General features: G+C 45.0%; 1 protein-coding gene across 2 annotated transcripts in view; it reads left to right on the plus strand.

The window, feature by feature from the left end:
• The window catches only part of LOC106585250 (oxysterol-binding protein 2), a 160,406-nt gene extending 139,315 nt beyond the window's left edge, over positions 1-21,091 (plus strand). For both annotated transcript variants that reach the window (XM_045706695.2, XM_045706696.2), the window contains 9 exons: positions 9,149-9,212; positions 10,338-10,487; positions 10,677-10,922; positions 11,159-11,279; positions 14,085-14,188; positions 15,018-15,113; positions 15,370-15,554; positions 15,748-15,968; positions 16,889-21,091. In XM_045706695.2, the coding sequence (XP_045562651.2) occupies positions 9,149-9,212; positions 10,338-10,487; positions 10,677-10,922; positions 11,159-11,279; positions 14,085-14,188; positions 15,018-15,113; positions 15,370-15,554; positions 15,748-15,968; positions 16,889-17,031 (1,330 nt within the window). In that variant the 3' untranslated portion in view covers positions 17,032-21,091. The remainder of the gene's footprint in view (positions 1-9,148; positions 9,213-10,337; positions 10,488-10,676; positions 10,923-11,158; positions 11,280-14,084; positions 14,189-15,017; positions 15,114-15,369; positions 15,555-15,747; positions 15,969-16,888) is intronic.
• Positions 21,092-25,135: the final 4,044 nt, after the last annotated feature.

A 25,135-nucleotide genomic window follows, 5' to 3' on the forward strand; every position in this document is an offset into this window, starting at 1 on the left:
ATCTATCCTCCTCTAACACAACAGCTCAGAGACACATCTATCCTCCTCTAACACAACAGCTCAGAGACACATCTATCCTCCTCTAACACAACAGCTCAGAGACACATCTATCCTCCTCTAACACAACAGCTCAGAGACACATCTATCCTCCTCTAACACAACAGCTCAGAGACACATCTATCCACCTCTAACACAACAGCTCAGACACATCTATCCTCCTCTAACACAACAGCTCAGACACATCTATCCTCCTCTAACACAACAGCTCAGACACATCTATCCTCCTCTAACACAACAGCTCAGACACATCTATCCTCCTCTAACACAACAGCTCAGACACATCTATCCACCTCTAACACAACAACTCAGACACATCTATCCTCCTCTAACACAACAGCTCAGACACATCTATCCTCCTCTAACACAACAGCTCAGACACATCTATCCTCCTCTAACACAACAGCTCAGACACATCTATCCTCCTCTAACACAACAGCTCAGACACATCTATCCTCCTCTAACACAACAGCTCAGAGACACATCTATCCACCTCTAACACAACAGCTCAGACACATCTATCCTCCTCTAACACAACAACTCAGACACATCTATCCTCCTCTAACACAACAGCTCAGAGACACATCTATCCTCCTCTAACACAACAACTCAGACACATCTATCCTCCTCTAACAAAACAACTCAGACACATCTATCCTCCTCTAACACAACAGCTCAGACACATCTATCCTCCTCTAACACAACAGCTCAGAGACACATCTATCCACCTCTAACACAACAGCTCAGACACATCTATCCTCCTCTAACACAACAGCTCAGACACATCTATCCTCCTCTAACACAACAGCTCAGACACATCTATCCTCCTCTAACACAACAGCTCAGAGACACATCTATCCACCTCTAACACAACAGCTCAGACACATCTATCCTCCTCTAACAAAACAACTCAGACACATCTATCCTCCTCTAACACAACAGCTCAGACACATCTATCCTCCTCTAACACAACAGCTCAGAGACACATCTATCCACCTCTAACACAACAGCTCAGACACATCTATCCTCCTCTAACACAACAACTCAGACACATCTATCCTCCTCTAACACAACAGCTCAGACACATCTATCCTCCTCTAACACAACAGCTCAGAGACACATCTATCCACCTCTAACACAACAGCTCAGACACATCTATCCTCCTCTAACACAACAGCTCAGACACATCTATCCTCCTCTAACACAACAACTCAGACACATCTATCCTCCTCTAACACAACAGCTCAGACACATCTATCCTCCTCTAACACAACAGCTCAGACACATCTATCCTCCTCTAACACAACAGCTCAGAGACACATCTATCCACCTCTAACACAACAGCTCAGACACATCTATCCTCCTCTAACACAACAACTCAGACACATCTATCCTCCTCTAACACAACAGCTCAGACACATCTATCCTCCTCTAACACAACAGCTCAGAGACACATCTATCCACCTCTAACACAACAGCTCAGACACATCTATCCTCCTCTAACACAACAGCTCAGACACATCTATCCTCCTCTAACACAACAACTCAGACACATCTATCCTCCTCTAACACAACAGCTCAGACACATCTATCCTCCTCTAACACAACAGCTCAGAGACACATCTATCCACCTCTAACACAACAGCTCAGACACATCTATCCTCCTCTAACACAACAACTCAGACACATCTATCCTCCTCTAACACAACAGCTCAGACACATCTATCCTCCTCTAACACAACAGCTCAGACACATCTATCCTCCTCTAACACAACAGCTCAGACACATCTATCCTCCTCTAACACAACAACTCAGACACATCTATCCTCCTCTAACACAACAACTCAGACACATCTATCCTCCTCTAACACAACAGCTCAGACACATCTATCCTCCTCTAACACAACAGCTCAGAGACACATCTATCCACCTCTAACACAACAGCTCAGACACATCTATCCTCCTCTAACACAACAGCTCAGACACATCTATCCACCTCTAACACAACAACTCAGACACATCTATCCACCTCTAACACAACAGCTCAGACACATCTATCCTCCTCTAACACAACAGCTCAGACACATCTATCCTCCTCTAACACAACAGCTCAGACACATCTATCCTCCTCTAACACAACAGCTCAGACACATCTATCCTCCTCTAACACAACAGCTCAGAGACACATCTATCCACCTCTAACACAACAGCTCAGACACATCTATCCTCCTCTAACACAACAGCTCAGACACATCTATCCTCCTCTAACACAACAGCTCAGACACATCTATCCTCCTCTAACACAACAGCTCAGACACATCTATCCTCCTCTAACACAACAGCTCAGAGACACATCTATCCACCTCTAACACAACAGCTCAGACACATCTATCCTCCTCTAACACAACAACTCAGACACATCTATCCTCCTCTAACAAAACAACTCAGACACATCTATCCTCCTCTAACACAACAGCTCAGACACATCTATCCTCCTCTAACACAACAGCTCAGAGACACATCTATCCTCCTCTAACACAACAGCTCAGACACATCTATCCTCCTCTAACACAACAGCTCAGACACATCTATCCTCCTCTAACACAACAACTCGGACACATCTATCCTCCTCTAACACAACAGCTCAGACACATCTATCCTCCTCTAACACAACAGCTCAGAGACACATCTATCCACCTCTAACACAACAGCTCAGACACATCTATCCTCCTCTAACACAACAGCTCAGACACATCTATCCTCCTCTAACACAACAGCTCAGAGACACATCTATCCACCTCTAACACAACAGCTCAGACACATCTATCCTCCTCTAACACAACAGCTCAGAAACACATCTATCCTCCTCTAACACAACAGCTCAGACACATCTATCCTCCTCTAACACAACAGCTCAGAACACATCTATCCTCCTCTAACACAACAACTCAGAACACATCTATCCTCCTCTAACACAACAACTCAGACACATCTATCCTCCTCTAACACAACAGCTCAGAGACACATCTATCCTCCTCTAACACAACAGCTCAGAGACACATCTATCCTCCTCTAACACAACAGCTCAGACACATCTATCCTCCTCTAACACAACAGCTCAGAGACACATCTATCCTCCTCTAACACAACAGCTCAGAACACATCTATCCTCCTCTAACACAACAGCTCAGAGACACATCTATCCTCCTCTAACACAACAGCTCAGAGACACATCTATCCTCCTCTAACACAACAGCTCAGAGCACATCTATCCTCCTCTAACACAACAGCTCAGACACATCTATCCTCCTCTAACACAACAGCTCAGAGACACATCTATCCTCCTCTAACACAACAGCTCAGAGACACATCTATCCTCCTCTAACACAACAGCTCAGAGACACATCTATCCTCCTCTAACACAACAGCTCAGAGACACATCTATCCACCTCTAACACAACAGCTCAGACACATCTATCCTCCTCTAACACAACAGCTCAGAAACACATCTATCCTCCTCTAACACAACAGCTCAGACACATCTATCCTCCTCTAACACAACAGCTCAGACACATCTATCCTCCTCTAACACAACAACTCAGACACATCTATCCTCCTCTAACACAACAGCTCAGACACATCTATCCTCCTCTAACACAACAGCTCAGACACATCTATCCTCCTCTAACACAACAACTCAGACACATCTATCCTCCTCTAACACAACAGCTCAGACACATCTATCCTCCTCTAACACAACAGCTCAGAGACACATCTATCCTCCTCTAACACAACAGCTCAGACACATCTATCCTCCTCTAACACAACAGCTCAGACACATCTATCCTCCTCTAACACAACAGCTCAGACACATCTATCCTCCTCTAACACAACAGCTCAGAGACACATCTATCCTCCTCTAACACAACAGCTCAGAGACACATCTATCCTCCTCTAACACAACAGCTCAGACACATCTATCCTCCTCTAACACAACAGCTCAGACACATCTATCCTCCTCTAACACAACAGCTCAGACACATCTATCCTCCTCTAACACAACAGCTCAGACACATCTATCCTCCTCTAACACAACAGCTCAGACACATCTATCCTCCTCTAACACAACAGCTCAGAGACACATCTATCCTCCTCTAACACAACAGCTCAGACACATCTATCCTCCTCTAACACAACAGCTCAGAGACACATCTATCCTCCTCTAACACAACAGCTCAGACACATCTATCCTCCTCTAACACAACAGCTCAGAGACACATCTATCCTCCTCTAACACAACAGCTCAGACACATCTATCCTCCTCTAACACAACAACTCAGAACACATCTATCCTCCTCTAACACAACAACTCAGACACATCTATCCTCCTCTAACACAACAACTCAGACACATCTATCCTCCTCTAACACAACAGCTCAGACACATCTATCCTCCTCTAACACAACAGCTCAGACACATCTATCCTCCTCTAACACAACAGCTCAGACACATCTATCCTCCTCTAACACAACAGCTCAGACACATCTATCCTCCTCTAACACAACAGCTCAGAGACACATCTATCCACCTCTAACACAACAGCTCAGACACATCTATCCTCCTCTAACACAACAGCTCAGAACACATCTATCCTCCTCTAACACAACAGCTCAGACACATCTATCCTCCTCTAACACAACAGCTCAGAGACACATCTATCCTCCTCTAACACAACAGCTCAGACACATCTATCCTCCTCTAACACAACAACTCAGAAACACATCTATCCTCCTCTAACACAACAGCTCAGAGACACATCTATCCTCCTCTAACACAACAGCTCAGACACATCTATCCTCCTCTAACACAACAACTCAGACACATCTATCCTCCTCTAACACAACAGCTCAGACACATCTATCCTCCTCTAACACAACAGCTCGAGACACATCTATCCTCCTCTAACACAACAGCTCAGAGACACATCTATCCTCCTCTAACACAACAGCTCAGAGACACATCTATCCTCCTCTAACACAACAGCTCAGAGACACATCTATCCACCTCTAACACAACAACTCAGACACATCTATCCTCCTCTAACACAACAGCTCAGAAACACATCTATCCTCCTCTAACACAACAGCTAAGACACATCTATCCTCCTCTAACACAACAGCTCAGACACATCTATCCTCCTCTAACACAACAACTCAGACACATCTATCCTCCTCTAACAAAACAACTCAGACACATCTATCCTCCTCTAACACAACAGCTCAGACACATCTATCCTCCTCTAACACAACAGCTCAGAAACACATCTATCCTCCTCTAACACAACAACTCAGACACATCTATCCTCCTCTAACACAACAGCTCAGACACATCTATCCTCCTCTAACACAACAGCTCAGACACATCTATCCTCCTCTAACACAACAGCTCAGAGACACATCTATCCACCTCTAACACAACAGCTCAGACACATCTATCCTCCTCTAACACAACAGCTCAGAGACACATCTATCCTCCTCTAACACAACAGCTCAGACACATCTATCCTCCTCTAACACAACAACTCAGAAACACATCTATCCTCCTCTAACACAACAACTCAGACACATCTATCCTCCTCTAACACAACAGCTCAGACACATCTATCCTCCTCTAACACAACAGCTCAGACACATCTATCCTCCTCTAACACAACAGCTCAGACACATCTATCCTCCTCTAACACAACAGCTCAGACACATCTATCCTCCTCTAACACAACAGCTCAGACACATCTATCCTCCTCTAACACAACAGCTCAGACACATCTATCCTCCTCTAACACAACAGCTCAGACACATCTATCCTCCTCTAACACAACAGCTCAGAGACACATCTATCCTCCTCTAACACAACAGCTCAGAGACACATCTATCCTCCTCTAACACAACAGCTCAGAGACACATCTATCCTCCTCTAACACAACAGCTCAGAGACACATCTATCCTCCTCTAACACAACAGCTCAGAGACACATCTATCCTCCTCTAACACAACAGCTCAGAGACACATCTATCCTCCTCTAACACAACAGCTCAGAGACACATCTATCCTCCTCTAACACAACAGCTCAGAGACACATCTATCCTCCTCTAACACAACAGCTCAGAGACACATCTATCCTCCTCTAACACAACAGCTCAGAGACACATCTATCCTCCTCTAACACAACAGCTCAGAACACATCTATCCTCCTCTAACACAACAGCTCAGAAACACATCTATCCTCCTCTAACACAACAGCTCAGACACATCTATCCTCCTCTAACACAACAGCTCAGACACATCTATCCTCCTCTAACACAACAGCTCAGACACATCTATCCACCTCTAACACAACAGCTCAGACACATCTATCCTCCTCTAACACAACAACTCAGACACATCTATCCTCCTCTAACACAACAGCTCAGAGACACATCTATCCTCCTCTAACACAACAGCTCAGACACATCTATCCTCCTCTAACACAACAGCTCAGAGACACATCTATCCACCTCTAACACAACAGCTCAGACACATCTATCCTCCTCTAACACAACAGCTCAGACACATCTATCCTCCTCTAACACAACAGCTCAGACACATCTATCCTCCTCTAACACAACAGCTCAGAGACACATCTATCCTCCTCTAACACAACAGCTCAGACACATCTATCCTCCTCTAACACAACAGCTCAGAGACACATCTATCCACCTCTAACACAACAGCTCAGACACATCTATCCTCCTCTAACACAACAACTCAGACACATCTATCCTCCTCTAACACAACAGCTCAGACACATCTATCCACCTCTAACACAACAGCTCAGACACATCTATCCTCCTCTAACACAACAGCTCAGACACATCTATCCTCCTCTAACACAACAACTCAGACACATCTATCCTCCTCTAACACAACAGCTCAGACACATCTATCCTCCTCTAACACAACAGCTCAGAGACACATCTATCCTCCTCTAACACAACAGCTCAGACACATCTATCCACCTCTAACACAACAGCTCAGACACATCTATCCTCCTCTAACACAACAGCTCAGAGACACATCTATCCACCTCTAACACAACAGCTCAGACACATCTATCCTCCTCTAACACAACAGCTCAGACACATCTATCCTCCTCTAACACAACAACTCGGACACATCTATCCTCCTCTAACACAACAGCTCAGACACATCTATCCTCCTCTAACACAACAGCTCAGAGACACATCTATCCACCTCTAACACAACAGTTCAGACACATCTATCCTCCTCTAACACAACAGCTCAGAAACACATCTATCCTCCTCTAACACAACAGCTCAGACACATCTATCCTCCTCTAACACAACAGCTCAGACACATCTATCCTCCTCTAACACAACAGCTCAGACACATCTATCCTCCTCTAACACAACAGCTCAGAGACACATCTATCCTCCTCTAACACAACAGCTCAGACACATCTATCCTCCTCTAACACAACAACTCAGAAACACATCTATCCTCCTCTAACACAACAACTCAGACACATCTATCCTCCTCTAACACAACAACTCAGACACATCTATCCTCCTCTAACACAACAGCTCAGACACATCTATCCACCTCTAACACAACAACTCAGACACATCTATCCACCTCTAACACAACAACTCAGACACATCTATCCACCTCTAACACAACAGCTCAGACACATCTATCCTCCTCTAACACAACAGCTCAGACACATCTATCCTCCTCTAACACAACAGCTCAGACACATCTATCCTCCTCTAACACAACAGCTCAGAGACACATCTATCCACCTCTAACACAACAGCTCAGACACATCTATCCTCCTCTAACACAACAGCTCAGACACATCTATCCTCCTCTAACACAACAGCTCAGAGACACATCTATCCACCTCTAACACAACAGCTCAGAAACACATCTATCCACCTCTAACACAACAGCTCAGACACATCTATCCTCCTCTAACACAACAACTCGGACACATCTATCCTCCTCTAACACAACAGCTCAGACACATCTATCCTCCTCTAACACAACAGCTCAGACACATCTATCCTCCTCTAACACAACAGCTCAGAGACACATCTATCCTCCTCTAACACAACAGCTCAGACACATCTATCCTCCTCTAACACAACAGCTCAGAGACACATCTATCCTCCTCTAACACAACAGCTCAGAGACACATCTATCCACCTCTAACACAACAGCTCAGAGACACATCTATCCTCCTCTAACACAACAGCTCAGAGACACATCTATCCACCTCTAACACAACAGCTCAGAGACATCTATCCTCCTCTAACACAACAACTCAGAGACACATCTATCCTCCTCTAACACAACAGCTCAGAGACACATCTATCCTCCTCTAACACAACAGCTCAGAGACACATCTATCCTCCTCTAACACAACAGCTCAGAGACACATCTATCCTCCTCTAACACAACAGCTCAGACACATCTATCCTCCTCTAACACAACAGCTCAGAGACACATCTATCCACCTCTAACACAACAGCTCAGACACATCTATCCTCCTCTAACACAACAACTCAGACACATCTATCCACCTCTAACACAACAGCTCAGACACATCTATCCACCTCTAACACAACAGCTCAGACACATCTATCCACCTCTAACACAACAACTCAGACACATCTATCCTCCTCTAACACAACAACTCAGACACATCTATCCTCCTCTAACACAACAGCTCAGAGACACATCTATCCTCCTCTAACACAACAACTCAGAAACACATCTATCCTCCTCTAACACAACAGCTCAGAGACACATCTATCCTCCTCTAACACAACAACTCAGACACATCTATCCTCCTCTAACACAACAGCTCAGAGACACATCCGATGTTACACACAGCCATGTGCTGAATAGAGCCATCCATCTATGTCTAGCTGCCTGCGCCCGTCTGTTTCCGTTATTTTGTGTGTGTTTCGGTGTGTGTGTGTGTGTCTCTGTGTGTGTTATTGTTAAGATGCCGTTTCTCCCTCTTCTAGGCATTCTCAGAGTAACCTGAGTGGAGCGAGTGGAGGCCAGACCAATGACTGGAACCAGGAAAATGTAAGTGTCTCTTTCCTCCAAACAGTTCTCAGTAATAATCCACATGCATGTCCACATCTAGGCTTTATACTATTCACCTTTGTCACTGTGTGTGAAGCTCTTTGAGTTATTTTTTATCTGTCTCCAATTGCTGTTTTCTAGCATCCTGTTAAGGAAAATAGCATATCACATCACAAACTTGGGCATGTTTTGTTGCATTCTCAAACACACACACACACACACACACACACACACACACACACACACACACACACACACACACACAGAGTGTACAGTCATATATATTAACGCTGCAGGAGCACATTGAGGAGCTGAGCGATCTGCTCATAATCTATCACTCACTCACTCACTCACTCACTCTCTCACACACACACATACACTCACAAGCTCTCTCTCTCTCGCCATCATTTCTCTGGATCTTAATTATCAGTCAGACATCTGTTTTCCCAATTCTGTCTCTCTCATTCTCCTCTTTTATTCCGTCTCTTCCTCCCTCTCTTTCTCTCTTTCTGTCACTCTACTTCCAGATGGGGACTCACTGAGTCCCTGACAAGCTAAGATCTACAAAGTTAGAGATCTACTGTCACGGATCCCTCCGGAACGTTCATTATGCACACCTGTCCCCTATTCCCACTGATTAGCACTTGTATAAGTGTGCCCTTTGATTTCCATTGGGCTGTCCATTATTGTTACAATGTCCGTTGGTGCGTGTGAGTACCTGTGCTGTGTGTTTTGGGCTTTCGTGCCCTTGTGGATTGTGCAGATGATTACAGGTGTCGTCCCGTGTGTTAATCATTGTGCGCGAGGTTCGAGGTTCGAGGTACTCCTTGCTCTTTTGTTTGGGTTTCAACCCTGTGTTTTTGTATAGTGTTTGTTTGGTCTTCATGTCCTTTCACGGCACGCCGTAATTTGGGGTATAATAAAAAAACTATTACACATTCCTGCGCCTGTCTCCCGAATCATATATACCAACGTGACATCTACACTGACAGTGACAGACGTTTCTCTCTCTCTCACTCCTTCCCCCTCTCTCTATCTCTCCCTCCCCATCTCTCTCTCTCTCTCTCTCTCCCTCCCCATCTGTCTCTTTCTCTCTCTCTCTCTCTCTCTCTCTCTCTCTCTCAGGTGTATCCTAGCTGTAATGATTCAGGGAAGGAAATGCAGCCCCTCAGAAGGAGGAGGAGCCACATCCCAGACAAACCCAATTACTCCCTCAACCTGTGGAGCATCATGAAGAACTGCATCGGCAAGGAGCTCTCCAAGATCCCCATGCCTGTGAGTGTGTGTCATGCTCGTGTCCATGTAGTAGAATGAGCCTGGGTGTGAGTGCATGAGAGGTGGGGAGAGCAGGCATCCCAACTGGCTGCTATTTGGGACTCATCCGAAATGTGCTAGTCAATGACAAAACTCTTGTAACCACTGCCGTCTGTCTGTCTTTCTCTCTGTCCGCCTGTCTGTCTACAGGTGAACTTCAACGAGCCTCTGTCCATGCTGCAGCGGCTGACAGAGGACCTGGAGTACCATGAGCTGCTGGACAAGGCGGCGCGCTGCGAGAGCTCCCTGGAGCAGCTGTGTCTGGTGGCAGCCTTCTCTGTGTCCTCCTACTCCACCACCGTCCACCGCACGGCCAAGCCCTTCAACCCCCTGCTGGGGGAGACCTACGAGCTAGACCGTCTGGAGGACTTCGGCTACCGCTCGCTGTGTGAGCAGGTACACACAGAGACAGAGATAAATTACAATATTACGCTGAGACAATCACACACACACACACACACACACACACAGGAAAATACTCCATGTACTCCATGCACTACCATTAAGTGCCTCTACAAAACATACAAGCCATGATGATACACAAAAAGTACCAGTCATTGACATACTATAAGCTAGAGCAGTGATCTTCCCTTGAGTGTGTAAATACCCCCCCCCCCCCCCCCCCCCCGTAGGTGAGCCATCACCCCCCAGCAGCATCTCACCATGTGATTTCTCAGCGAGGCTGGACCCTCTGGCAGGAAATCACCATAGCCAGCAAGTTTCGTGGCAAATACCTCTCCATAATGCCTCTGGGTGAGTTGCTGTATATTCAGCATGTACTGAGCACTGTCAACACACACTCTATGCAAATAAAGGTCTCATGACTGTGTACAGTGGCCTCCAATTATAGGGACAGTGAAGCATGTCTTCTTCTTTTGGCTCTATACTCCAAAAGTTTGGATTTGACATCAAACAATGACTGTGAGGTTAAATTGCAGACTTTTTATCCACATCGGGTGAACCGTTTAGAAATGACAGCACTTTTTGTATGTAGTCCCCCCATTTTAGGGGGGCAAAAGTATTGGGACAAATTCACTTACAGTACCAGTCAAAAGTTTGGACACACCTACTCATCCCAGGGTTTTTCTTTATTTTTTCTATTTTCTACATTGTAGAATAATAGTGAAGACATCAAAACTATGAAATAACACATATGGAATCATGTAGTAACCAAAAAAGTGTTAAACAAATCAAAATATATTTTATATTTGAGATTCTTCAAAGTAGCCACCCTTTGCCTTGATGACAGCTTTGCACACTCTTGGCATTCTCTCAACCAGCTTCATGAGGTAGTCACCTGAAATGCATTTCAATTAACAGGTGTGTCTTGTTAAAAGTTCATTTGTGGAATTTCTTTCCTTAATACGTTTGAGCCAATCAATTATGTTGTGACAAGGTAGGGGTGGTATACAGAAGAGAGCCCTATTTGGTAGAAGACCAAGTCCATATTATGGCAAGAACAGCTCAAATAAGCAAAGAGAAATGACAGTCCATCATTACTTTAAGACATGAAGGTCAGTCAATCCTGAAAATGTCAAGAACTTTGAAAGTTTCTTCAAGTGCAGTTGCAAAAACCATCAAGCGCTATGATGAAACTGGCTCTCATGAGGACCGCCACAGGAAAGGAAGACCCAGAGTTACCTCTGCTGCAGAGAATAAGTTCATTAGAGTTACCAGCCTCAGAAATTGCAGCCCAAATAAATGCTTCACAGAGTTCAAGTAACAGACACATCTCAACATCAATTGTTCAGAGGAGACTGCATGAATCAGGCCTTCCTGGTCGAATTGCTGCAAAGAAACCACTATGAAAGGACACCAATAAGAAGAAGAGACTTGCTTGGGCCAAGAAACACGAGCAATGGACATTAGACCGGTGGAAATCTGTCCTTTGGTCTGATGAGTCCAAATTGTATATTTTTGGTTCCAACCGCCGTGTCTTTGTGAGACGGAGAGTAGGTGACCGGATGATCTCAGCATGTGTGGTTCCCACCGTGAAGCATGGAGGAGGAGGTGTGATGGTGTGGGGAAGCTTTGCTGGTGACACTGTTGGGGATTGATTTATTTAGAATTCAAGGCACACTTAACAAGCATGGCTACCACAGCATTCTGCAGCAATACGCCATCCCATCTGGTTTGCGCTTAGTGGGACTATAATTTGTTTTTCAACAGGACAATGACCCAACAGATATCCAGGCTGTGTAAGGGCTATTTTACCAAGAAGGAGAGTGATGGAGTGCTGCATCAGATGACATGGCCTCCACATCACCCGACCTCAACCCAATTGAGATGGTTTGGGATGAGTTGGACTGCAGAGTGAAGGAAAAGCAGACAAATGGTTATTACATGATTCCAAAATAAAGAAAACCCTTGAATGAGTAGGTGTGTCCAAACTTTTGACTGGTACTGTGTATGAATATTAAAATAGAAAAAAGTTAAGTATTTGGTCCCATATTCATAGCATGCAATGACTACATCAAGCTTGTGACTCTGCACATTTGTTGGATGCATTTGCTGTTTATGGTTATGTTTCAATTTATTTTGTGCCCAATAGAAATTAATGGTAAATAATGTATTGTGTCATTTTGGAGTCATACTTATTTACAATAAAAATATCATATATTTCTAAACACTTCTACATGAATGAGGATGCTACCATGATTACAGATAATCCTGAATGAATCGTGAATAATGATGAGCGAGGAATATATACCGGTAGATGCACAAATATCATACCCCCCCCAAAACGCTCATCTCCCCTGTTATTGTAATGGTGAGAGGTATGATATTTGTGCGTCTGTAACTTTCTCACTCCTCATTATTCACCCGATATGGATGGGAATACACAAACATTTAAGCTGCCAGTCTGCACTAACCTCATAGTCCTTGTATGATTTCAAATCCCAAACTTTTGGAGTATAGAGTCAAAAGAAGAAAAGTTGCTTTACTGTCCCGATAATTACAGAGGACACTGTATATATGTTTATAGGTGGGAACACCGGGATCTCTCTGTAGGTCAGGCCTTTGAAACCCAGGCAACCTCAGCATCACCTCTGTCCTCCCATTCCCTCCCACTCACTCACTAAACCATAGATGGAGACCAGTGTGAAAATGAATAACGGCCCCTGTGACAGATGCATAAACTCTGGCTGTGCCCATGGGTCTCTCAGACCCTGATAAATGAGAGATGAATAGATCCCATGGATTTGATTGATACATATCCTGTAACATGAAGCCGTGTTATCCATTTGAACTATCCAGATTATCCTCTTGTATGTTTATTGTAATCCTAGTGAGATTTAAGTAAGTAAAGTAAGTCAACAGACAGAGTCCCTGCCTCTCTCTCTCAGCCACCCCTGTGTTATCAGGCCAGGTCTTTGCAGGTTGGACTGACCTTGTTTATAAATTACTCAAAATAAGAACCAGAATATCAACCACAATACATGTTGCCTTGTTACAGTGTTGTCACTCTTCCTCTGACTGCATTTCATCCCCTCCACTCCATCTCTCGATTATATCTCAATGTTCTCTCCTTTTTTGGCCTTTCCCCTCTCTCCCCAGGTGCCATTCACCTGCAGTTCCACTCCAGTGGGAACCATTATGTTTGGAGGAAGGTAACCTCCACCGTGCACAACATCATCGTGGGCAAGCTGTGGATTGACCAGGTCGGTCTACTAACTACATCATGGCTCTTCTCCCTCCTCCTCCCATGTTCGTTCCTGTCCATGTCTCTCTCCTACGCTCCTCTTGTGTCCTCATTGTCTGACCCTGTGTGTGTCTGATTCAGTCAATATCCATGTGTCCTGTATGTCAGCCCTCCATGTGTAAGAGGTATCTATCATCTAATGTTTCCTATTTTCATCCTGTAGCTGTTTGTAATGTAATCCAGGCTGGTGGAGTGAGTGTTGTGTGGAGGCAGAGGTCAATGGCAACAGAACAGAACAGCACAGCACACGAATAAGCCTGTTTGTGGTCTCTGATGGTTTCTCTGCCTTTCATTTCTAGTAACACCCTCCCCTCTCTCTGTGATGACTCAGTTACAGTCTGTAACTGTCTGTCTGTTGGTCTGTCACATCATCTGTCTGTAGTACTACTATGTACCAGCCCCTCACTGGAATAGGAGGAGGAGGAAGACAGGGGTCAGGGAATAAACTCTAGCGGGCATATGATAGAATTTGGCACACTCACAAACACCCTCTCATTAGCAGTCCCTAAAGCACACCTTAGTGTCAATTATATAGAGCGTCCTAGTAGAATCTCATTACGTCCCTGAGGGGGATGAATGTAAAGACACTGTTCTGATACAGCTGTGGAATGTTCTGATGATGACTCATCGGTTGTTTCTGATTGCTAATGATGCTAACCAGAAATTCTCCTCCTATTCACCCGCCTCTTTTCTCTTCCATCCCATTCTATCCTCCCTTTTCTCTCTCTCTCTCTCTCTCTCTCTCTCTCTCTCTCTCTCTCTCTCTCTCTCTCTCTCCCTCGGGGCAGTCAGGGGACATTGAGATAGTCAACCACAGGACCAAGGAGACGTGCCAGCTCAAGTTCTCCCCCTACAGCTATTTCTCCAGGGAAGTCCCACGCAAGGTACATGTCACCACCATCACAACCTTCTAATCAGCACTGGCTGAAACCTGACCGTGGCATGATGAGCTCATAGGCTCGGCTGTCACACTGTTGTGTGCTGCCCCCTGCTGGACAATACAAGTGAATATATCATTTTTGAATGGACTATTCTTTCAAAATAGTTGTTGATAATGAACTATAGTGAGGGATATTGTATAAATTTCAACAAACGGAATTATACATTTCGTGTGTGTGTGTGTGTGTGTGTGTTGTCCAGGTGACAGGGGTGGTGTCAGACAGTGGAGGGCAGGCCCACTACATCCTGTCTGGCACGTGGGACGATAAGATCGAGAGCTCCAAGATCGTCCAGAGCAGCAAAGGGGGCAGTGGCTCCGAGGGCAAGCAGAAGACCGTCTACCAGACCCTGTCCCCCAAACTACTGTGGAAGAAATACCCTCTCCCGTAAGCACTGCCCAGCCTGCCCAGCCTCACGCAGTAAAACACTACAGCAGATAACACAGATCACCATCTAATCCAACAACACAACAAAGATTACTACATTATAGAGCACAGATCAACCTAACCGCTCTCCTCTATCTCCCACCCACCTCCTCTCTTTTGTCTCGCTCTCTCTCTCTCTCTCTCTCTCTGTTAGGGATAACGCTGAGAACATGTACTTCTTCTCGGCGCTGGCGCTGACGTTGAATGAGCCGGAGGATGGGGTGGGGCTGACGGACAGCCGGCTGAGACCGGACCAGAGGCTGATGGAGGCGGGGAGATGGGACGAGGCCAACTCTGAGAAACAAAGACTAGAAGAGAAACAGAGAGCTGTGAGGAGGAGGAGAGAGGCAGAGGCCACAGATGCACTTGATGACGGTAGGAGGGAGGGAGGGAGGGAGGGAGGGAGGGAGGGAGGGAGGGCAGAGAGTTGACAGAGAGAACAGCTGATAGAGAGAAAGGAGCAGGGCTCTGAGGCCAAGGGCTTTATTAAGTCCAATAACTTTGAATCATTCCTCCCGTCCCCTGATCTTTATGTAAATGCTATGACAAGAACAGTATTACCTGGAGTGAGACAGATGAGAATTGAAAGTGAAGAGCTAATGGAGGCTACTGGGGGAGGGGGGGGGGGGTTACAGAGAGGAAACAGCAGAGCAGACGCTTCTGATCCTGGTTACATTGTTAATGTCCAGTGCTCTGTGTAGCTGTGGGACCTAGGCTTGGCTGTATTTTGATGTACCCATGACACGTCTCTCTTTTCCTCCCTCTGTTGGTGGTCAGAGTGTGATTATGAGGACTCTGGTGAGTGGGGGTTGCCTTGTGTCCCCCCGTTGTGCATCACCCTCTCCCCCACACCACCATCTTTTTTGTGTTGACCCTCCCCCCTGTGGCCTGCTAATGGCAGCGTTCCAGGTTGTCTTTTTGTGTCTGAGATTACTATATCATATTAATGTGGCCCAGAGACCTTAAACACTTCTCCAGATGTTTAGCGTGTCTGGATCATCCAGGTCTGTGCAGCACCACTGCAATAAAGACAGCCTGGAACTGGAAGGGATCCTTTATATGAGGTCTGCATGCTGACTGACTCCCTAGTACCCACTCTTCCAGACTATGACCCAGGAAAAAGCCACTCAGTCTTTTTCCTGCTGCCATGCGCCTCTTTCATTCAGACTTGACTTGGCCCTCCTACGGCTGTACTGTTTCTGAGCCAGAGAAACAGACATAGAGGTGTGTGTAATGTGTGGGAGTGACCTGACAGTAGCCCACTGTATAAGTGACGCTTGTGTCTCTTCCCCCAGGTCGGGAGTACGAGGGCTTCCAGCCACAGTGGTTCCACAAGAGGACGAACGCCATCACTGGAGAGACAAACTTTGTGTACAAGGGTGGATACTGGGAGGCTAAGGACAGTCAGGACTGGAGTATGTGCACTGAAATCTTCTAAGCCTCGACCACACCCATCCTACCCCCTCACTGGACTCACCCAGGCCCATGAGACTGCTCTACCGCTGGCCCTGGAGGAAGAGGGGTCTGGGTGTGGACCTCTGTGTGCAACTGTGTACGTCTCACACACTCACAATACAGTTTACCTCCCCACGTACACACACACTTCATCTGTTTTACAGAGTCAAAGGAGAGAAGGGGCCTTCTCTAGGTTCTCCCTGACAACATAGCACTTAGCTGTGTGGGGGTGTGAGAGAGTGGAGAGATTGAATACCATAGGAAATGGACCCAATAGAGACGTCCAAAATAATCAGGTGCTCCACACACGCTACCCACAATGCACTATTCCTCTGCTCAGCACATCGTTTTTTTCTGGGTTTTAATGATTAAATAGCAACCCATCTAAATCAGTTCTCCTCTCCTCCACTTTATACTGGGATGGGATGAAGTCTATCCTCTCTAACAGACAGACCGACAAACGAAAAGAAGGCCACAGAAGTTTATAGAAAGACAGTATACTTTAAAAGGATGGACATTTTATTTTGATTAGTAACTGGTATCGGAAAGTGCAGGTAGGCAGTAGGCACAGACTCCAACGCTTGAATTAATTCTTCATCTATCTCCGTCTGCCTGGTAAAGAACTCTGTTCTTTTCTCCATTGCAGGAGGAACCAGGTTTAGACCGGCGTATAACCATATTGAGCTCAGACCGTAACCAACGTGGTTTGACAACCAGAGTACTTTTCCCAAACACAAACTAGGTATATTGTGATACCTCCCAAACACAATCACACTTCCACTCCACTGGTAATTGAAGCTTTGTCTATTGAGGTAAATAAGCACTTTTCTTTGTGGGTTTCCACAGCTTAATGCGTATCCGTGTTGATGTTGAGGAGACTCCAGCCTGGCCACTGCACACTCACCTAGTCCTTTGGTGCTTAACCATAGAAACACATACACTTCTATTGTGCAGTGAGTCATTTAAAGGATATAAATGGCATTGTAGCTAGAACCTGCACACCAATTACCTGTCCCAAAAACAGATCCATCATCACACACATGAATATCTAGGCAGAGTGTGAATTCTACACCACAGTGTATAGTTCTACAGCCTATATGACAGATCAGAGCCTGTAGTTGTATTCCTACAGAACTGGCTGATGTTGCTATAGTGCTGAAGGAGGCCCATGGTGGCTACTGACAGTATATTGGCATCTTACCACAGACAGCATGTTCCTCAGGCCTCCCATAGCACACCACTGTTCAGCCAGGGAGGGCTGCTAGTGGAGACACTGGCTCCCAGGCACTGACCCAGGTTCACCTGAGCATAAACCTAGTCCTAACTCCTAGTGTTGAAGAGCTGTGGACAGGCGGATCTGGGATCAGTTGGTGGAGGCACTGTCAGTCTTTTGCCTTTAAGAACTGATTTGTGCACTACATGTCTTAGGTGACAGGATTCTTGACAAAGTGTTAGTATATTTTGTAATTACTGTTAGGAATGTAGTATTTGGGCTGGAAGTATTGTACCCACTGTCTGGCCTTTTGTGTGAATATTTTGTGATAACAAGATAATAACAAGACAATAATATGATTATAAAACAGAGTTCTAATAATAATCGGAACAATAAGTAATGTTTATAGTTGAAATCTGAAGTTTTAATGGAAATGTACTGTTACTGTACCTTTTAATTTAAATGTATCCAGGCAGATAGAAGTTGATTCTAACTACCACCCACGGGTTTGGTTGCAGATTTAATGTTTTGTATTAATAGAGACTTACTCTCACACTGAAAATTATTTTTATACAAAGTTCTTGATATTGGCATATTGTTTACTTGGTTTAGATTTGCAGTTCACAAACAAGCAACCACCTCCGACGGTGCCCCTGATGTGGCCCATAAGGTTTCTGAGGTCAGTTGTTACAGAGATCTGGTATGTGCTCTGGAAGGAAGTGGAAGACACACAGAATACCTTCCTCAGCCCAACATATCTGTCTGGAGGGCTAGAGGGGTTGCTGGGGGTACATACAAAGTAGAAAATACTCATCAAGCAACTGCTGAATGTAATGTGAACCAGGAAAATGTGAAAGTTTCAACTGTGAGATAATAATTATCCCCCAATCACTTTCATGCTCCCAACTGTTTTTCATTTGAACTCAGAGTAACCCTCCTCCACCGGAAGCCTATAATATAAAGTCTCAACGGGGCAGAGAATTAGGTTGATACAAGCACATTCTGACCAGGCACTTACTCTCTTTAACCCTGTGAACAACAGCCTCCATTTTCTGCACTATTTATGTTTGGTTCCAGTCTATCTACTTTGTACCCATGACCTTTCAGCAGACACACAGGCACTTATACATTAGTCACATAACCATAACACACTCACACATGTATAAGTACTGACCACATTGGCGAGAACAGTACATTATTAGTGGAAGAAATCAAGGGGTACAGCAGGATGACATGGTTCCCCACATTGGAATGAACTCTCACTATTCTGGACCCAATCACAGTAAGGGGTTTTATATATTGTAAATGTGTCATTGTATAGACAATACTACAACGGCATGTACAGTATTACTGGGCGAGAAACAGTATTGAAATGTGGGGAAGAAAGAGTATGATGTGCAGGGCAAGTATAACTTCTTTCTCAATCATCAACTCCTTATAGATTTAGTTTAATATATTGGGTTTGAAATAGAATGAGTTTTATATATGAATATACATATATTATATTTTGAATGATAATAAACACATCATACATTTTAATCATTTATTTTGATTATCCAAATGACGTGACCTCAAAGATGGGTGGGTGTGGGTTGCTAGGCGCCCCAGCCAGGGCCTGTGTAAGAGACTAGTAGCAATAGTGGTGATGTTTAGATTATTTATTCATTCATGACACTTGTTGGGGTAAAGAAGATGTTCATCTCTGCTCTGTGCAGAAAGGAAAAACTGAACAACCAAAGCGTCTGTGCAGTGAACTGTAGCCTAAAAGACTCTTACCTGCCTTCCTAATGACATCCTCTTTTTCATTTTACCCACACTTAATCCAGTATGGTTTGATTTACCCAACAACACTTTTTCAATATTTTTATTTTTTAAATTGAACCTTTATTTAACTAGGCAAGACAGTTATTAAGAATAAATTCTTATTTACAATGACGGCCTACACCAGCCAAACCCAGACGACACTGGGCCAAATGTGCACCGCCCTATGGGACTCCCAATCACAGCCTGGAATCAAACCAGGGTGTCTGTAGTGACGCCTCTTGCACTGAGATGCAGTGCCTTAGACCACTGCGCCACTCAGGAGCCCAAAATACAGAATGGTTTGATTTACCCAACAACACTTAATCCAGTATGGTTTGATTTACCCAACAACACTTAATCCAGTATGGTTTGATTTACCCAACAACACTTAATCCAGTATGGTTTGATTTACCCAACAACACTTAATCCAGTATGGTTTGATTTACCCAACAACACTTAATCCAGTATGGTTTGATTTACCCAACAACACTTAATCCAGTATGGTTTGATTTAGCTTTAATATCTATGCTTTGTTTTTCTTTTCTTCTCATCATGGGCGCCATTGTCTTTCATTTACATACTGTATTCGTATATATGCGCAAGAAGTGTGTGTATCGCAGATATACATGTGTCTTTTGTTTTGTGCTGCTCTGAGGCAGGACTATAGTAATGAAGACCTGGTCATACCTGGTCTGAATTAAACCCTGCTGCACAGTGGACTCTGTGCTGTTTGGACTCGTTCTAACACAGTGAGAGCCTGTGTGACCCGTATCACTACTAAGGACCTGGTACTGAAGGAGTGGGTGGAAGGACGGAGGTGAGCGGGGTCCGGCCTTACCTCACTCACACACGCTCATATTCCACACACACTATCTCACACATATGCACCTCTGTTCTGGTCTAACTGCAACCGGGGTTGGTCTTCTTTTATAATTGTTTTTTCTCCCTTAATTTATACACATGTAACATTGTCTTCAAAAGAAAGACACAATGAAAACATGAGATAATAAAGGTGTTTCTGTTGAAACTGGATGTGCGTCTGTTCAATGTTAGCTTTGTGTAGTTTAGCATTACAGAGTGATTGAAATTTAAAGGTGATGTTAACGCTTTAGCGGAGACCGCATCCACCGTAAACACAGCACATTTCGGCTCAATCGGATATCTATCGCGGAATCTGTAAACTTCCGCTTTAAAGATTGAATTGAGCCCTTAGGTTACTTAGCCGTAATAAACGTGCAGGTAGCTGTACAAAATAAAGTTAGGATAGCCGAGGAATGAAAGAATGTAGCTTAAAACACTAAAATGAAGTCTTTGCAGAGCAGTGGCGCTCCGACTCCCGCTGTTATCGCCAGAGGGGGAAGCTTGCTGTGATGTGCGCCTCGCCGGGTCGCTCAGTTTCAACGGTTCTTATTATACAGTTTGAACGGCTTGGCTTAGACCCGGGTGGGGGAGCACTGTTTGAAGGTTGCTTGGAAACCCAAGCAATGTTTCTGTCAATCAAGTCAAGCTGGAAAGGAGTCTACCAACTTTGTTTCATACCATTCAGAAAGTAAGTCTTGAATTTATGGTTACATTTAAACAATGAGAAGAAACCATTTATGCTGCTTATGTTTTAACAATATGGGCTACCTGGCTGTGTAGTGTAAATGTGAAATGTAAAGCTATCGAGAAATGTTGTATATGTCACATTATAGTCTTATTTGCGCGTTATGCACACTGTTCAATCAAATGCACATATGCATTGACTTTTCATTATAGTGCATGAATTCTAATGGAACCACCATCAAATCAACTCAGAGCTGGATGCTTTATCAGATGTGTTTTTTTAACATTTTTGAAACATTGGAATTTGTAATGCTGTTTCCAAATTGTAAGCCTACAGGACAGCTTTCCTACTCGGTCAGTGGAAGGAATTCCACAATCACTGTAAACTACAAAGTGTAGGTTAGCATGTGAGCTGGCCATAGTGTCAGCAGAATGTATTGGCAAGAAAGGACAGCAGCCTTAAGGCCCCCAGTCAAAGGCTCTGGGTTTCCAGAGCAACTCATAACCCCCACCACCATCACTTTGCTGTTAGGTATTCGAGAAGGTTGTCTGTATTTCTGAGTGTGTTTTACAGGAAATGGCCGATGGCAGTTTTGAAGGGACAGAAAGAGATGCTGCAGAAGACACAGATGAGCTTCTTTACACTGGTCAGATAATGTCCTATCTAGGACTATAGATACTTCAGACTGAATTCCTCTACCTGTCTTTCTTCCTACTCATTCTCGTTCCTTCTCTTCTCTCTGGACTAAACCGTTTCCTGTTCCCTATATACCCTCTGCTCACTCAGACCTGGATGAAGACAGCAATGCCCCTCTGCCACAGGATCACTGTGACCTCCTCCTAGATGCCATCGATGCCCAGCTGAGCCGCCTGCAGGTCAGTGTGCTGCAGCCATCCTCAGGGTTTCACAGGGTTCCAGACTCGTAATCCTATTTTTGTCTAGTTTGTCTTAAAGGCAGAGTGCAGTCAAAAATGTGTTTTTTTTCCCCTCTGTGTTTCCACACTATGAGGTTGGAATAATATTGTGAAATTGTGAAGATTATGACAATGCCTTTTTAGTGTAACAGCTGTTTGAAAAGACTGCCTGAAATTCCTGCCAGTTTTGGTAGGATGGCGTTTTGGATAAATGACAATAGACACAATGGGGAAGAGTTCCAAACCTCTCAGCCCAACAGCTAGCAAAATTCTTGCTTGAGAAATCGCTCTGCTAAGAAGACATTTTTGTTAATATTTGACCATTTTTATTGAAATCGATCACAGTAAGGTACTGAATAGTTACCCATAAATGATTTGATATTGAGATAAAAACGGCTGCATTGGACCGTTAAAAGTTGTACCATTATGAGTATCTAAATGTTCACAGGTGCAGAGCCATAGCCATGGGATTGAAGATATCTCCAGAAAACATGATTGCCTCAATACAGGTATGTTGTTGTATGTAGTTTAATTTACTACAGCACATCTTGAGTGATACTTTTTGTCTAATAGTAACTCTCTAGTATTTTAATATCTTTATTGCTCTCATGCTCTGTTTATTATAGCTCACCTTAGCAGTAGCCAGTCTGTGAGCAGGGATACAGGACTGGGAAGTACCATCCCCACTAACGACACCCCCATCTCTTGTCTTGACTTGGTACGCTCTGAGACCAGGGACCTGTCTTCAGGTGAGAATGTTACATGCAGTGTCCTCTTCAACTTGTCCCAATCCAGTCCTTACAGCCATTATAACTTGATCACTTTTAGTGTGTGAGGATTCTGGAATGATCAATAATCATTTGCCAGAACTGAGCAACCAATACTGCAACATTACCATTAAGGAGAGAACCCTCAGAAAAAGGACTACTGGATATTAGAACTCACTGTCCTTTACAGAGACTCTTCTACCATGTCCCTCACCCTCACCCTACCCACATCACATGACCCAGCCTCTCTACCCTTCACTGACCTGGATCTTGGTTTAGCTTGGATGTCTCTCACCCCTCTCCCCTCTGCTCTCCCCTCAGAGAAGAGCTCAGGAGAACGTGTGGACCCTGCCGATCAGGAGGAAGAGGAGCAGAGGACAGTTGAAGTGATGAAGGAGGAAGAGGAGGGTGTAGAGTCCCGTAGGGAGCAGTGTCACTGGAGGCTGGAGAGGCTGTTGGGGGCTTATGCCTGTGGAGGAGGAGGGTTAGCAGGAGAGCTGTGCCCCCCTCCAGACAGTGTCTGCACAGAGGACTTTGCCATGCGCTTCCGGGAGGAGATGGTGGTGAGGCTGCCAGACAGGACCAAACAGAGGCTGGCCAGAGACTGGAGTAACAGCCTGGGACAGTCCTTTGGAGAGGAAGAGGCTGAAAGGACAGCATCAAAGCAAGCAGGTGGTCTCACTGCTGCTGGGGGAGAGGTTGTGGATAGAGGCATGGGTTATACAGAGCTTCCCCATCACATGGACAAGCAAGGCCAGGAGAGACAGACTCATCACAGGCATGGAGAGAGGAGAACTAGCTGGAGTGGAAACCTAGGGGCCAGTGAGAGCCACACAAGAGCACCACAGAGGCTTAGTGGTCTTAGCAGGAGTGAATGCTGTCTTCACTCTCTAGTGACTCCACCAGGGGGTGATAGACAGCTGTCAGTAGAGACATGTTCACAGTCCTTTGGGTTACCCCAGCCTGCCACAGGTGAGAGGGCTGACATCCTCCTGCGGTGGGTCTGGTGTCAGAGTTGGCAGTAGTCATCTGAGGGGAAAGGGGACAGTACTCATAGAAGTTAGTCTTATACTGTAAGGCCTCTCACTTATTTTGTTCCTGCATTATAATACTGATGCTTCTGTCTGTTTCCACTGGTTCCAGCGTCAGTGCCTGGTCCTCCCAGCACTAGCAGTGTTCGTACAGGGGTTCTCAATGAGGCCTGTTCCAGTCTGGAGCCTGAGGGAACCAAGGAGAACAGGAACCACACTGCTAGAACCACCACCAGACACCTGGCAGGTACTCTACCACACAGAACATCTACTCTTTCAGCTCATACACTCTACCCATGGCTTCATGTCAAGGATAGTTGAAGCAAAAGAAGTCAGCCGTCTCTAACAGTAACCGCAGCGTCTTCGTGTCTCCCCCAGGAGTGCCTGTGTGGAATTTTGACACAGTGACCATCGACAGTGAACTGGACTCCGTACGCACAGAGAAGGTCTGGCAACACATTCACAGCAGGCCAGGTGAGAGGCAGGAGCTAGGGGCTATGACCACCATTCAGAAGGAAAATGAAGTAGTTCACATTATTAAGATCTGTCTTACGTCACCATAGGATACCTCTCAGCCATTCAGTCTGTCAGCCACATGGATGGTCTCGACACTGACCAGAGTGACTATGACATACACACTCTGGAGCCAAGGAATCTCAAGTTTACTCCAGGTAAGACTTTCAGGACTAGGCCTGATTATTGAATGATATTATGCCACTAACTACACTATAACCCAATTTTCTTTGTTTGTTTGTCCTGTGCTTGTGAAGCACTGAGAGCTAGCAATGGAAATGTGACCAGTGACAGTCTACC

Source organism: Salmo salar, chromosome 24, assembly GCF_965601325.2.
Source record: "Salmo salar chromosome 24, fSalSal1, whole genome shotgun sequence".
Classification (NCBI taxonomy): Eukaryota; Metazoa; Chordata; class Actinopteri; order Salmoniformes; family Salmonidae; genus Salmo; species Salmo salar.